Source organism: Oncorhynchus mykiss, chromosome 3 (assembly GCF_057628025.1).
Source record: "Oncorhynchus mykiss isolate SJ-2025 chromosome 3, ASM5762802v1, whole genome shotgun sequence".
Taxonomy (NCBI): domain Eukaryota; kingdom Metazoa; phylum Chordata; class Actinopteri; order Salmoniformes; family Salmonidae; genus Oncorhynchus; species Oncorhynchus mykiss.
This window is the reverse complement of record NC_143024.1, coordinates 20455792-20471347: the sequence shown is the minus strand read 5'-3', so window position 1 is coordinate 20471347 and position 15556 is coordinate 20455792. Positions and strand designations below refer to the sequence as shown.

At 43.4% G+C, this 15556-nt stretch overlaps 1 protein-coding gene across 4 annotated transcripts in view; it reads left to right on the top strand.

Moving 5' to 3' along the window:
• LOC110500119 (ceramide synthase 2) overlaps nucleotides 1–15430 on the top strand; it is a 30626-nt gene extending 15196 nt beyond the window's left edge. For 3 of the 4 annotated variants that reach the window (XM_036968081.2, XM_036968074.2, XM_036968084.2), the window contains exons 5-11: nucleotides 6957–7014; nucleotides 7568–7618; nucleotides 7897–7989; nucleotides 9576–9704; nucleotides 9996–10102; nucleotides 10305–10458; nucleotides 11761–15430. In XM_036968081.2, the coding sequence (XP_036823976.1) occupies nucleotides 6957–7014; nucleotides 7568–7618; nucleotides 7897–7989; nucleotides 9576–9704; nucleotides 9996–10102; nucleotides 10305–10458; nucleotides 11761–11892 (724 nt within the window). In that variant the 3' untranslated portion in view covers nucleotides 11893–15430. The other variant, XM_090224228.1, reaches the window with a different exon arrangement.
• Nucleotides 15431–15556: the final 126 nt, after the last annotated feature.

Below are 15556 nucleotides of genomic sequence, written 5' to 3'. Positions count from 1 at the left end.
AACACAGCTGCTTCACAAAAAGCTGCTTAATGAAAATCTGTCACCAACACACCCCCATGCACAGACACACACACGTGCTGTGAGCACATGCCTGAGTGTTAAAGCATGAGTCTATTTACAGTATATCTGACACTCATTATATTGCCAGCCTGGTTTTATCAAGGCTCCTCCTACCCCCCAGGCCACACACACACACACGCCGCCCGCCCCTCACATCCCTCACCAGTCCCAGGAGACAGTTTGGCCCTATCAGCAGAATCAATTTATATCCCAACAGTGTGTGTCATTGTTATTGGACTGAGACAGTGGCTGTGTTACACTAATACTGACATTAATATCACAATTACTAGTGTAGATAACAACCTGTAGTTAATATCACAATCACTAGTGTAGATAACAACCTGTAGTTAATATCACAATAACTAGTGTAGATAACAACCTGTAGTTAATATCAAAATCACTAGTGTAGATAACAACCTGTAGATAATATCACAATCACTAGTGTAGATGACAACCTGTAGTTAATATCACAATCACTAGTGTAGATGACAACCTGTAGATAATATCACAATCACTAGTGTAGATATAACCTGTAGTTAATATCACAATCACTAGTGTAGATACAACCTGTAGTTAATATCACAATCACTAGTGTAGATAACAACCTGTAGTTAATATCACAATCACTAGTGTAGAGACAACCTGTAGTTAATATCACAATCACTAGTGTAGATAACAACCTGTAGATAATATCACAATCACTAGTGTAGATAACAACCTGTAGTTAATATCACAATCACTAGTGTAGAGACAACCTGTAGTTAATATCACAATCACTAGTGTAGATACAACCTGTAGTTAATATCACAATCACTAGTGTAGATAACAACCTGTAGTTAATATCACAATCACTAGTGTAGAGACAACCTGTAGTTAATATCACAATCACTAGTGTAGATAACAACCTGTAGTTAATATCACAATCACTAGTGTAGAGACAACCTGTAGTTAATATCACAATCACTAGTGTAGAGACAACCTGTAGTTAATATCACAATCACTAGTGTAGATAACAACCTGTAGTTAATATCACAATCACTAGTGTAGATAACAACCTGTAGTTAATATCACAATCACTAGTGTAGATAACAACCTGTAGTTAATATCACAATCACTAGTGTAGAGACAACCTGTAGTTAATATCACAATCACTAGTGTAGATAACAACCTGTAGTTAATATCACAATCACTAGTGTAGATAACAACCTGTAGTTAATATCACAATCACTAGTGTAGATAACAACCTGTAGATAATATCACAATCACTAGTGTAGACAACAACCAGTACCTCCAGTACAGTACTGGAGGTCTCTATCTGTAGTCAGCAGGTTGTTGTGTCGTACAGTACTGGAGGTCTCTATCTGTAGTCAGCAGGTTGTTGTGTCGTACAGTACTGGAGGTCTATCTGTAGTCAGCAGGTTGTTGTGTCGTACAGTACTGGAGGTCTATCTGTAGTCAGCAGGTTGTTGTGTTGTACAGTACTGGAGGTCTCTATCTGTAGTCAGCAGGTTGTTGTGTTGTACAGTACTGGAGGTCTCTATCTGTAGTCAGCAGGTTGTTGTTGTACAGTACTGGAGGTCTATCTGTAGTCAGCAGGTTGTTGTTGTACAGTACTGGAGGTCTATCTGTAGTCAGCAGGTTGTTGTTGTACAGTACTGGAGGTCTCTATCTGTAGTCAGCAGGTTGTTGTTGTACAGTACTGGAGGTCTCTATCTGTAGTCAGCAGGTTGTTGTGTTGTACAGTACTGGAGGTCTATCTGTAGTCAGCAGGTTGTTGTTGTACAGTACTGGAGGTCTCTATCTGTAGTCAGCAGGTTGTTGTGTTGTACAGTACTGGAGGTCTCTATCTGTAGTCAGCAGGTTGTTGTGTTGTACAGTACTGGAGGTCTCTATCTGTAGTCAGCAGGTTGTTGTGTTGTACAGTACTGGAGGTCTATCTGTAGTCAGCAGGTTGTTGTGTTGTACAGTACTGGAGGTCTCTATCTGTAGTCAGCAGGTTGTTGTTGTACAGTACTGGAGGTCTATCTGTAGTCAGCAGGTTGTTGTGTTGTACAGTACTGGAGGTCTCTATCTGTAGTCAGCAGGTTGTTGTGTCGTACAGTACTGGAGGTCTATCTGTAGTCAGCAGGTTGTTGTGTTGTACAGTACTGGAGGTCTCTATCTGTAGTCAGCAGGTTGTTGTGTCGTACAGTACTGGAGGTCTATCTGTAGTCAGCAGGTTGTTGTGTTGTACAGTACTGGAGGTCTCTATCTGTAGTCAGCAGGTTGTTGTGTTGTACAGTACTGGAGGTCTCTATCTGTAGTCAGCAGGTTGTTGTACAGTACTGGAGGTCTATCTGTAGTCAGCAGGTTGTTGTGTCGTACAGTACTGGAGGTATATCTGTAGTCAGCAGGTTGTTGTACAGTACTGGAGGTCTATCTGTAGTCAGCAGGTTGTTGTGTCGTACAGTACTGGAGGTCTATCTGTAGTCAGCAGGTTGTTGTGTTGTACAGTACTGGAGGTCTCTATCTGTAGTCAGCAGGTTGTTGTGTTGTACAGTACTGGAGGTCTATCTATAGTCAGCAGGTTGTTGTTGTACAGTACTGGAGGTCTATCTGTAGTCAGCAGGTTGTTGTGTCGTACAGTACTGGAGGTCTATCTGTAGTCAGCAGGTTGTTGTGTTGTACAGTACTGGAGGTCTCTATCTGTAGTCAGCAGGTTGTTGTGTTGTACAGTACTGGAGGTCTATCTGTAGTCAGCAGGTTGTTGTTGTACAGTACTGGAGGTCTCTATCTGTAGTCAGCAGGTTGTTGTGTTGTACAGTACTGGAGGTCTCTATCTGTAGTCAGCAGGTTGTTGTGTTGTACAGTACTGGAGGTCTATCTATAGTCAGCAGGTTGTTGTTGTACAGTACTGGAGGTCTCTATCTGTAGTCAGCAGGTTGTTGTTGTACAGTACTGGAGGTCTCTATCTATAGTCAGCAGGTTGTTGTTGTACAGTACTGGAGGTCTCTATCTGTAGTCAGCAGGTTGTTGTGTTGTACAGTACTGGAGGTCTCTATCTGTAGTCAGCAGGTTGTTGTGTTGTACAGTACTGGAGGTCTCTATCTGTAGTCAGCAGGTTGTTGTGTTGTACAGTACTGGAGGTCTCTATCTGTAGTCAGCAGGTTGTTGTGTTGTACAGTACTGGAGGTCTATCTGTAGTCAGCAGGTTGTTGTGTTGTACAGTACTGGAGGTCTCTATCTGTAGTCAGCAGGTTGTTGTTGTACAGTACTGGAGGTCTATCTGTAGTCAGCAGGTTGTTGTGTTGTACAGTACTGGAGGTCTCTATCTGTAGTCAGCAGGTTGTTGTGTCGTACAGTACTGGAGGTCTATCTGTAGTCAGCAGGTTGTTGTGTTGTACAGTACTGGAGGTCTCTATCTGTAGTCAGCAGGTTGTTGTGTCGTACAGTACTGGAGGTCTATCTGTAGTCAGCAGGTTGTTGTGTTGTACAGTACTGGAGGTCTCTATCTGTAGTCAGCAGGTTGTTGTGTTGTACAGTACTGGAGGTCTCTATCTGTAGTCAGCAGGTTGTTGTACAGTACTGGAGGTCTATCTGTAGTCAGCAGGTTGTTGTGTCGTACAGTACTGGAGGTCTATCTGTAGTCAGCAGGTTGTTGTGTTGTACAGTACTGGAGGTCTCTATCTGTAGTCAGCAGGTTGTTGTGTTGTACAGTACTGGAGGTCTATCTATAGTCAGCAGGTTGTTGTTGTACAGTACTGGAGGTCTATCTGTAGTCAGCAGGTTGTTGTGTCGTACAGTACTGGAGGTCTATCTGTAGTCAGCAGGTTGTTGTGTTGTACAGTACTGGAGGTCTCTATCTGTAGTCAGCAGGTTGTTGTGTTGTACAGTACTGGAGGTCTATCTGTAGTCAGCAGGTTGTTGTTGTACAGTACTGGAGGTCTCTATCTGTAGTCAGCAGGTTGTTGTGTTGTACAGTACTGGAGGTCTCTATCTGTAGTCAGCAGGTTGTTGTGTTGTACAGTACTGGAGGTCTATCTATAGTCAGCAGGTTGTTGTTGTACAGTACTGGAGGTCTCTATCTGTAGTCAGCAGGTTGTTGTTGTACAGTACTGGAGGTCTCTATCTGTAGTCAGCAGGTTGTTGTGTTGTACAGTACTGGAGGTCTCTATCTGTAGTCAGCAGGTTGTTGTGTTGTACAGTACTGGAGGTCTCTATCTGTAGTCAGCAGGTTGTTGTACAGTACTGGAGGTCTATCTGTAGTCAACAGGTTGTTGTACAGTACTGGAGGTCTCTATCTGTAGTCAGCAGGTTGTTGTGTTGTACAGTACTGGAGGTCTCTATCTGTAGTCAGCAGGTTGTTGTACAGTACTGGAGGTCTCTATCTGTAGTCAGCAGGTTGTTGTGTTGTACAGTACTGGAGGTCTCTATCTGTAGTCAGCAGGTTGTTGTGTTGTACAGTACTGGAGGTCTATCTGTAGTCAGCAGGTTGTTGTGTTGTACAGTACTGGAGGTCTATCTGTAGTCAGCAGGTTGTTGTGTTGTACAGTACTGGAGGTCTATCTGTAGTCAGCAGGTTGTTGTGTTGTACAGTGCTGGAGGTCTCTATCTGTAGTCAGCAGGTTGTTGTGTTGTACAGTACTGGAGGTCTATCTGTAGTCAGCAGGTTGTTGTGTTGTACAGTACTGGAGGTCTCTATCTGTAGTCAGCAGGTTGTTGTGTCGTACAGTACTGGAGGTCTGGTCTCTGTGTGACAGGACCGAACTGGGAGGCTACTGTATGACTGTTCTTATTGTGTGCTGGGAAGTTTGCACGGGACTGATCCATTACAGTTTAACAGAATGTGTGTATGTTCTCTTTACTGTACATATAAGTGCATTCAGAAAGTATTCAGACCCCTTCACTTTTGCCAAATTTCTTTACATTACAGCCTTATTCTAAAATGGATTACTTATATTTTTTCCCTCATCAATCTACATACAATACCCCATAATGACAAAGTGAAAACAGATTTTTATAAATTTGTGCAAATGTATTAAAAATAAACTGAAATACTTTATTTACATAAGTATTCAGACCATTTGCTATGAGATTCGAAATTGAGCTCTGGTTCATCCTTTTTCCATTGTTGATCCTTGATGTTTCTACAACTTGATTAGAGTCCACATTTGGTCAAATGTATTGATTGGACATAATTTGGAACGGCACACACCTGTCTATATAAGGTCCCACAGTTGACAGTGCATGTCAGAGCAAAAACTAAGCCATGAGGTCGAAGGAATTGTCCATAGAGCTCTGAGACAGGATTGTGTCGAGGCACAGATCTGGGAAGGGTATCAAAAAATGTCTGCAGCATTGAAGGTCCTCAAGAACACAGTGGCCTCCATCATTCTTAAATGAACTAAGTTTGGAACCAGCAAGACTCTTCCTAGAGCTGGCCGTCCGGCCAAACTGAGAAATCAGGGGAGAAGGGCCTTGGTCAGGGAGGTGACCAAGAACCCAAAGGTCACTCTATGGGAGAACCTTCCAGAAAGGGAGATGCCTAGTCAGTTGTACAACTGAACGCATTCAACTGAAATGTGTCTTCCGCATTTAACCCAACCCCTCTGAATCAGAGAGATGCAGGGGGCTGCCATAATTGACAACCCTGGGAACCATCTCTGCAGCACTCCACAAATCAGGCCTTTATGGTAGAGTGGCCAGACGGAAGCCACTCCTCAGTAAAAGGCAGATGACAGCCCTGCTTGGAAAAAATGATCTGTTCTGATGAAACCAAGATTGAACTATTTGGCCTGAATGCCAAGTGTCGCGTCTGGAGGAAACCTGGCACCATCCCTACGGTGAAGCATGGTGGTGGCAGCATTATGCTGTGGGGATATTTTTCAGCAGCAGGGACTTGGAGATGAGGGAAAGATGAACGGAGCAAAGTACAGAGAGATCCTTGATGAAAACCTGTTCAGGGCCTCAGCCTGGGGTGAAGGGTCATCTTCCGATAGGACAATGACTCTGAGCACACAGCCTAGACAACGCAGGAGTGGCTTCGGGACAAGTCTCTGAATGTCCTTGTATGGGGTGCGTACTGGCGGCAGAGAAGTCAGGCGCAGGAGAGAAAAAACTGATTTACAACGGTGCAGTTTAATAAACAAAACCACCGTAAACAGAACAATAAATCAATGGGTACAAAACCCGTTACACACCAGCATAACGTGCACAAGCACTACAATAAACAATTACCGGACAAGAACATGGGGGGAACAGAGGGTTAAATACACAACATGTAATGATGGAATTGAAACCAGGTGTGAGGGAAGACAAGACAAAACAAATGGAAAATGAAAGGTGGATCGGCGATGGCTAGAAGACCGGTGACGCCGAACGCCGCCCGAACAAGGAGAGGGACCGACTTCGGCAGAAGTCGTGACAGTCCTTGAGTGACCCAGCCAGAGCCTGGACTTGAACCCGATCGAACATCTCTGGAGTAACGTGAAAAGAGCTGGTCAGCAAAGCTTCCCATCCAACCTGACAGAGTTTGAGAAGATCTGCAGAGAAGAATGGGAGAAACTCCCCAAATACAGGTGTGCCAAGCTTATTCCCAAGAAGACTTGAGGCCATAATCGCTGCTAAAGGTGCTTCAACAAAGTACTGAGTAAAGGGTCTGAATACTTATTTAAATATGATATTTAAGTTTTGTATTTTTAATACATTTGCAAAAATATCTAAAAAGCTGTTTTTACTTTGTCATTATGGGGTATTGTGTGTAGATTGATGAGGGGAAAAACATTTAATCAATTTTAGAATAAGGCTGTAGCGTAACAAAATGTGGAAAAGGTCAAGGGGTCTGAATACTTTCCAAATGCACTGTAGTATAAAGTCTGTGTGTGTGTTGTCCAACGATTTTGTATGTTCTCTTGCAGTTGGAGATTCACCTTTTACCTTCTTGCTTTCATTGCTGGCCTGGCTGCCCTCATTGACGTGAGTACTGCTGTTTCACCTTTGACCTTTAAAACTCTCGCCTGTCTCCAAGCTAATCTCCCTGCAACCTCATTGGTCACTCATGTTATCTGACCTCTGTCATAACTCATCGTTTCAACTTTAGATCCTAGTTAAACCATTGATGGGAGAAACCGAGCCTGTTCACTGACAGGATCAATGTGTTACAGGATACTAAGATAGAATTGTCAACAACAGCCCTGTCAACAACAGTTGGTTATATCCGGGACAACGGAGTATCCAAAACAAATGTTATACAATTTGATGTTTTTCTAACATGATTAATAAAGAAGTTACGAATGACACTGGAAGAGAATTATAAAGCCACATTAATATATAGAGGGAAAGAGGGTGTGAAAATGATTTATCTGTTTCAATGCTGTACTTCTCTGTGACTGAAGTTAGAACTGTCTGATTTATGTATGACTCTCTCCCTCTCTCAGAAACCCTGGCTGTATGACTTTAAGGATATGTTATTTCTCTGTGACTGAAGTTAGAAGTGTCTGATTTATGTATGACTCTCTCCCTCTCTCAGAAACCCTGGCTGTATGACTTTAAGGAGATGTGGCAGGGCTTCCCTATTCTGGTATGTCCCTCTGGTTATTGATGAGTGGTAACTAATACATTGTAACATAGGAAAGTCATTGGAAGGCATATATCATAATCAATCATATCATGTTATGTCCAGTGTTTGACTGTGTTCAGAAAGTATATTATGGAAGTATCAATGCATGTTATTGATATTATCTTGCTCTTTCTCTCCTCTCTCTCTCTCCCCAATAATCTCCCCATCCCATCTCTCTCCCTATCCCTCCATCTCTCATCAATTTCCCTCCATCCCTCCATCTCTCATCTCTCCCCCAGACTCTCCTGCCGTCTCAGTATTGGTACTATATGATAGAGCTGGGTTTCTACGTCTCTCTAATCTTCAGTGTGGCATCAGACGTCAAACGGAAAGTAAGTGTGCACCGTGCCTGCTCTATGAAACACACTATGTGCACCGTGCCTGCTCTATGAAACACACTATGTGCACCGTGCCTGCTCTATGAAACACACTATGTGCACCGTGCCTGCTCTATGAAACACACTATGTGCACCGTGCCTGCTCTATGAAACACACTATGTGCACCGTGCCTGCTCTATGAAACACACTATGTGCATCGTGCCTGCTCTATGAAACACACTATGTGCACCGTGCCTGCTCTCTGAAACACACTATGTGCACCGTGCCTGCTCTATGAAACACACTATGTGCACCGTGCCTGCTCTATGAAACACACTATGTGCACCGTGCCTGCTCTATGAAACACACTATGTGCACCGTGCCTGCTCTATGAAACACACTATGTGCACCGTGCCTGCTCTATGAAACACACTATGTGCACCGTGCCTGCTCTATGAAACACACTATGTGCACCGTGCCTGCTCTCTGAAACACACTATGTGCACCGTGCCTGCTCTATGAAACACACTATGTGCACCGTGCCTGCTCTATGAAACACACTATGTGCACCGTGCCTGCTCTATGAAACACACTATGTGCACCGTGCCTGCTCTATGAAACACACTATGTGCACCGTGCCTGCTCTATGAAACACACTATGTGCACCGTGCCTGCTCTATGAAACACACTATGTGCACCGTGCCTGCTCTATGAAACACACTATGTGCACCGTGCCTGCTCTATGAAACACACTATGTGCACCGTGCCTGCTCTATGAAACACACTATGTGCACCGTGCCTGCTCTATGAAACACACTATGTGCACCGTGCCTGCTCTATGAAACACACTATGTGCACCGTGCCTGCTCTATGAAGCACACTATGTGCACCGTGCCTGCTCTATGAAACACACTATGTGCACCGTGCCTGCTCTATGAAACACACTATGCTTGTAACAATCAAGAATACAGTATACAAATCAACCACTAAAAATGTTGGCACAGAATCCCTTTACTTACAGTCCTATTCACTTTAAGAGTCAATCAATTACAGCACGCAGATCACCCGAAGATTCTTCCATACATGGGGGAGTGCAGTTGACAAGATCAGGGATAGTGGTTAACCAAGGCTGCACACTCTGTTAGCTACAAGTGATTCATTGAAAGCAGTAAGCAAGTCTTTCCGATCCCTCTCCTGCTGTCGCCATGGTGTTGCCCCTGTACTGACGACCAGGGGTTACTGTCATGGCACTGATGTAAATGTCAGTGGACAGGGGCCAGGGGGCAACTGCAGGAGGTGGACATTGGACTGATATGACGTGCTTGTGTGTGTGGAGCCGGAGGTTAAAGGGGAGTTTGTCAGTGGACTCTACTCCACTAGGGTCAGGTCAGAACAGACAGTGTGTACCTGCTAAATAAAGTCACCTGATGGCCCTCTGGCATGATTTACTATAGTGTGTGTGTTTGCGCATGTGCATGCGTGCAGGTTGGATCAGAATGTTATCATGTTATCATGGTAACAAAACACAAACTCTAACCTTCTCTTTCCCTCCCTGCATTTCTCTCTTTCCCTCCTTCTCTCCCTCCCTTCCTCTGTGTAGGACTTTAAGGAGCAGATGGTTCACCATATGGCCACCATCTTCCTCATCAGTTTCTCCTGGTGTGTCAACTACATCAGAGCGGGCACGCTCATCATGCTGCTGCACGACTCCTCCGACTATTTACTGGAGGTACAACCAATTACAGGAGAGCTGGGTCACCAACATAACATGATAATAATATCACTGCCATGATACGATAATAAACACAATAATACAGTTAGCACATGTAGTTTGTAGGTGGGGCCCACAGGGGAATCACCCACAAGGAAATCCCATTTTATTTGATAAACCAGGAAGTGGACAAAGTACTACTGATATTGGAGAAGTGGAGATATGGAGATTATTTAGTACTGTCACCTGGTGGAAGAAATATGACATTACAATTATTTTCTAACAACAACCTTTCTCTCTCTCTTAAAGTCCGCTAAGATATTCATCTATGCTGGATGGAGAAACACCAGTAACTACGTCTTCTTCCTCTTCGCTGCCGTCTTCATCTTCACTAGACTCTATATCTTCCCCTTCTAGTGAGATGACACCTGAACACTCCCACCACACACCAATGATCTGTCTCTCACAGCCATTCTGATTGTTTTACTTATGTAACCTTTAACTAGGCAAGTCAGTGAACAACAAATTCTGATTAGCATCATAAATGTCTGTTAATTGTCTGTTGGTTGTTACTGATGTTATTGCTCTTCTTGCCCCCCCCCCCCTCCTCTCTCTCAGCATCATTTATTCTACGTACATTTATCCAATGACTATGTACTCTCCGTTCTTTGGATACTACTTCCTGAATTTCCTTATGATGGTGCTGCAGTGTCTCCATATCTTCTGGGCCATCCTCATTCTGCGTATGGCCGTCCGCTTCCTGAGCAGCGATGTATGTACACAACACTGCACACACACCCTGACAACACTATACACACACACCCTGACAACACTATACACATACCCTGACAACACTATACACACACACACACACCCTGACAACACTACACACACACACACACACACCCTATACACACACACCCTGATAACACTACACACACACACACACACACCCTGATAACACTACACACACACACACCCTGACAACACTACACACACACACACACCCTGACAACACTATACACACACACACACACACACCCTGACAACACTACACACACATACACACACCCTGACAACACTATACACACACCCTGACAACACTACACACTCACACACCTTGACAACACTACACACACACACACCCTGACAACACTACACACACACACACACACACACCCTGACAACACTACACACACACATCCCTCCTGACAACACTACACACACACATCCCTCCTGACAACACTACACACACATCCTGACAACACTACACACACATCCTGACAACACTACACACACATCCTGACAACACTGAACACACATCCTGACAACACTACATATACAACCATTACAGCACTGAACACGCATCCTGGAGGAGCGAGACTGGGAGAGGAGGGGTGGGAGGGTGGAGGAGAGAGACTGGGAGAGGAGGGGTGGGAGGGCGGAGGAGAGAGACTGTGAGGGGTGGGTGGAGGAGAGAGACTGGGAGGGGTGGGTGGGTGGGTGGAGGAGAGAGACTGGGAGAGGAGAGGTGGGAGGGTGGAGAGAGCTGGGAGAGGAGGGGTGGGTAGGTGGAGGAGAGAGACTGGGAGAGGAGAGGTGGGAGGGTGGAGAGAGACGGAGAGGAGGAGGAGGGGTGGGAGGGTGGAGAGAGACTGGGAGAGTAGGAGGGGTGGGTGGGTGGAGGAGAGAGACTGGGAGAGGAGGGGTGGGTGGGTGGAGGAGAGAGACTGGGAGAGGAGGGGTGGGTGGGTGGGTGGGTGGAGGAGAGAGACTGGGAGAGGAGGGGTGGGTGGGTGGGTGGAGGAGAGAGACTGGGAGAGGAGGGGTAGGTGGAGTAGAGAGACTGGGAGAGGAGGGGTGGGTGGAGGAGAGAGACTGGGAGAGGAGGGGTGGGTGGAGGAGAGAGAAAGTTTATTCAGAAATCACTCGTTGATTATATGTGTTGGAAAGCCCAGCTGATAAAGAGCAGCAGTCTGGTTTGGGTTCAGTTTGCCGAAAGGAAAAGTAATGTCTCTGGACGGATGACCTGTTTCTGAACACACCTCTCTTTCTTTCTCTCATTTCGCTTCAGGAAAAGGTGGAGGACGAGAGGAGCGATAAAGAAGAGACAGACGAGTCAGGGGAGGAAGAGGAGGGGGTGGAGAAGAAAGGTGCGGTGCAGAATGGTCACGCCGCTCACAACAACCACCGCAAGACAGAGTAATGAAAACGTGTGCCAGGAAGTAAGAGTGTGAAGAATTCACATCCCTCACTCAGCAGAGTGGGAGAGATGGAGGGAAGGGGAACGGGAGAGATGGAGGGAAGGGGAAAGGGAGGGAAGGGGAACGGGAGAGATGGAGTGAAGGGGAAAGGGAGGGAAGGGGAAAGATGGAGGGAAGGGAGGGAAGGGGAAAAGGAGAGATGGAAAGAAGAGGAAAGGAACAGAGTGGTAGGGAAAATGGACGAAGGAGAAGGAAAGGCATTCCTAAAGCCTGAGAACTACAGGTAGACCTGTACCTGTGGTTAGATACACTGTACTACATTATAAACACTCAATCACACACACAATTTTGGATATACTACATTAATTGGCATGGACCTGTTATTATAGTCCATTAATAACACACACACACACACACACACACACAGGTAATTCTCACGAAACTGTAATTAAAATATACATTTAGTAATTTTTCACAAAATGTCCTCTTGAATAACAGATTAGGATCTATACGTATCTATTTCATAATTATTATTAGTTTTTTTATCAGATATTATACTAACATTTTCATAAAATTCTCATTCGTTTTTGTCCAAAAAAGTTATAAATCAATATTTATATATTTTTTTAACATTGCTTCCCTAATGAAAATGACTGAGACAAATAATTTTAAATTACAATTATTATAAAATTAAAATCAGACTTTTTCCCAATTTGAGCTCTTTAGCTGTTTTCTAAGGACTACTCTAGATGATGAAGAAATGTTTATTTAAAAAAGTTTTATAGGAACTTGAAAAAAATGGTAATGAGACATATCCACAGACACTGCTTGTATGTAATAAATATTATAGTTTAATGTAAACTTCAACTAGTATACAATTTTTATAATTTATGGAGAAACTACAGCAACATATTTTGTTTTATTTAAATAAGTTCGTTTTTTTAAAGATGTATTTTTATAAAATTACCATGAATTTAATCAGGAGGCATTTCAGTAATGAAAATGTATTTTTTTATTTTTTTACATTACATTTTCCCCTAAAACTAGACATCTTAGTCCTAAGAATGATAGTTGATTTTTGCAGATGCATCATAGTTTTGTAACTCAAATTTGTTCCAGACATTTTAAAACTGGTTTCATGAGAATACCTCCCCACACACACACACAAGTTAAGGAATAGCATTGGGAACGTCTGTGTGATTTCAGTCCCTCTAAAAGAGTGTTCAAAATGATGTGAATGGAAGAGAGGACAGAATGATGAGAATGAAGGGAAGAAGAGAAGAAAGGGAAGAAGAGAAGAAAGGGGAGAAGGAAGGGGAGAAGGAAGAAGAGAAGGAAGGGGAGAAGGAAGAAGAGAAGGAAGGGGAGAAGGAAGAAGAGAAGGAAGAAGAGAAGGAAGGGGAGAAGGAAGGGGAGAAGGAAGAAGAGAAGGAAGAAGAGAAGGAAGGGGAGAAGGAAGGGGAGAAGGAAGGGGAGAAGGAAGGGGAGAAGGAAGGGGAGAAGGAAGGGGAGAAGGAAGGGGAGAAGGAAGAAGAGAAGGGGAGAAGGAAGAAGAGAAGGAAGGGGAGAAAGTGTGATGCTGCTTCTAGTATGGCTCTTCTTACTGTACTCATGTGCCTTACAGCCAGACTATGGTGCTTTTACCTTATTCTGTTATTTTTCACTTACCTTGTTGTTGCTCAACCTGCTATAAGCATGTTTTGTCCATGTGCCTTTATGTCCAATACTCCAGTTGCCATGAAAGACAGACTTTAGAAAAGAGACACAACAAGATTTAACCTGACACACAAATACACAATCATGTGAATGTGTCCTTGTGTGAATGTTGATTTGGGGCTTACATACAGATTCGCCGACCCTGGTTTTTATGATTCTATGTAATTATGTTTTTTTCTGCTCAGCTCCTGTAGTGCATCGGAATGGCCGTTGTTTGGGACACCTCTAAGCTTGTAGAAGCCATGCAGTAAGATAGTGAGGGAGTCTGGTTGTCTCCCTCACTGGTAGCATGGGTTTAAATACTGCACTGTATGGACCTTGATTTGAGGGCCTGTTTATAAACTGCTTTATTGAATGGTTAATAAACAATGTAATAATGTGAATAACTGGTTCATAAACGATGTAATCATGTTTATAAGCAGCTTATAAGCAGTCCTTCAAACGAAGTGTTAAATAGTTTTGGGGGGTATATTGAGATTCTGCTGATTTCTGAATGATGCTCTCCTTCCTCTGCTGATGTCATGTTTATGTGCCAGTGGTAACGCTCTGTCTGTAGACACTCTCCGTTGACATTGGAGAGGAAAATACTTGTTATCAAACAGTTTTACACAGGCAGAACTTTATTTTCAGTATATTTCAATAGTTTTTGCAAAACAAAAATTGCCATTTGTAAATGTAAAGGCAAAAAACAACAGTCCAGCCAGTCAGGATCCCAAATAGAATGTCAATAATTCACATTTTTTTTAAAGCAATATTTTAACTGTTAGACCAGTATGGACCAGTTGTGGTTTCATTCCAGTGTGGTATGACGCATGTCATCGACTAGAGATGCATTCAACTCCGCTAACGATTATAAAGCTCCCAACTCTGAGCGCCCACCAACAATCCAACTCACCAAGAATGTTCGACAACAGGAGAACTGTTCTATTCTATTGAAAACACTTGATTGTGTACTCTTTCTTCAACAATGACCTTGTAAGGACGAACGTTTTCTGCAAATGTTTGCAGAGTTGAATGCCAGTCTGTTTTGGTCTAGTCCAATCTGTTTCTGGGCACAATGATCCAGTAGAATCCTGACCCACACTGATGATATCATGCATCATGATGGATATTCATCGGGGGCCTGGATTGGTTGGTCAGAACAGGACATTTCTTCTCAGGAGACTGGAAAGGGCCATTGTAATTTATGCTTTATTTAGGGCAGATTTTTTAGGCCATACTGCCCTGGATTAGATTATCCCGTGTGTGTGGTATGTGTTTTTCTGTTATTCTAGAGTGATTTGAGGTATGATTCCTATGAGAAACAGGTTTACAGTCATGTTTCATGTTTGACATCATTGTTTCAGAAAAGTTAGGATTTTTCTTGAGTTTGGATTTTAGCAACTCAATTGCTCAGTAAGCAAAAGTATGATACATGGAACAATGGAAGTGTTGTATTTTTATCATTATATATTTTCAATTGTTGTTGTCTTTTAAGTGCCTTATCTGTAATGTATGGGATAGCCTACCCTCTCACCTTTCTACCTTCTTCAGCTCCTCTCATCCTCATTCATCCTTTCTCCCTCTGTCTTTTGCTTCTTATTGTTGCCCACTCCTTCTACTCATCCATCTCCTCCCTCATTCTGAGATCCTCCCCTCACAGCCTTTCACATCCCCATTCCAACCCTCGTTCATTTGTACTAACCTTGACCAATCTTCCTCTCTTCCCCGTCGCTTTGGAAAAACAACAGTCACGTAATTACAGTGTTATTTTTTTGTGTGTATTATGATGCTTAAGTATTATCATTAATAATAAAAACAACGATCATGAATCACTACGCCAAACTTGTCTACTTCAATGTTTGTTTTACACACTCAAATTATGAAGTTCTCCTCACTGATGGATAAGGGGAGAGTATATATAGGTTTCCTATGTCTTGGTTTAGGTACTGAGGCCTATAACCTTCTATA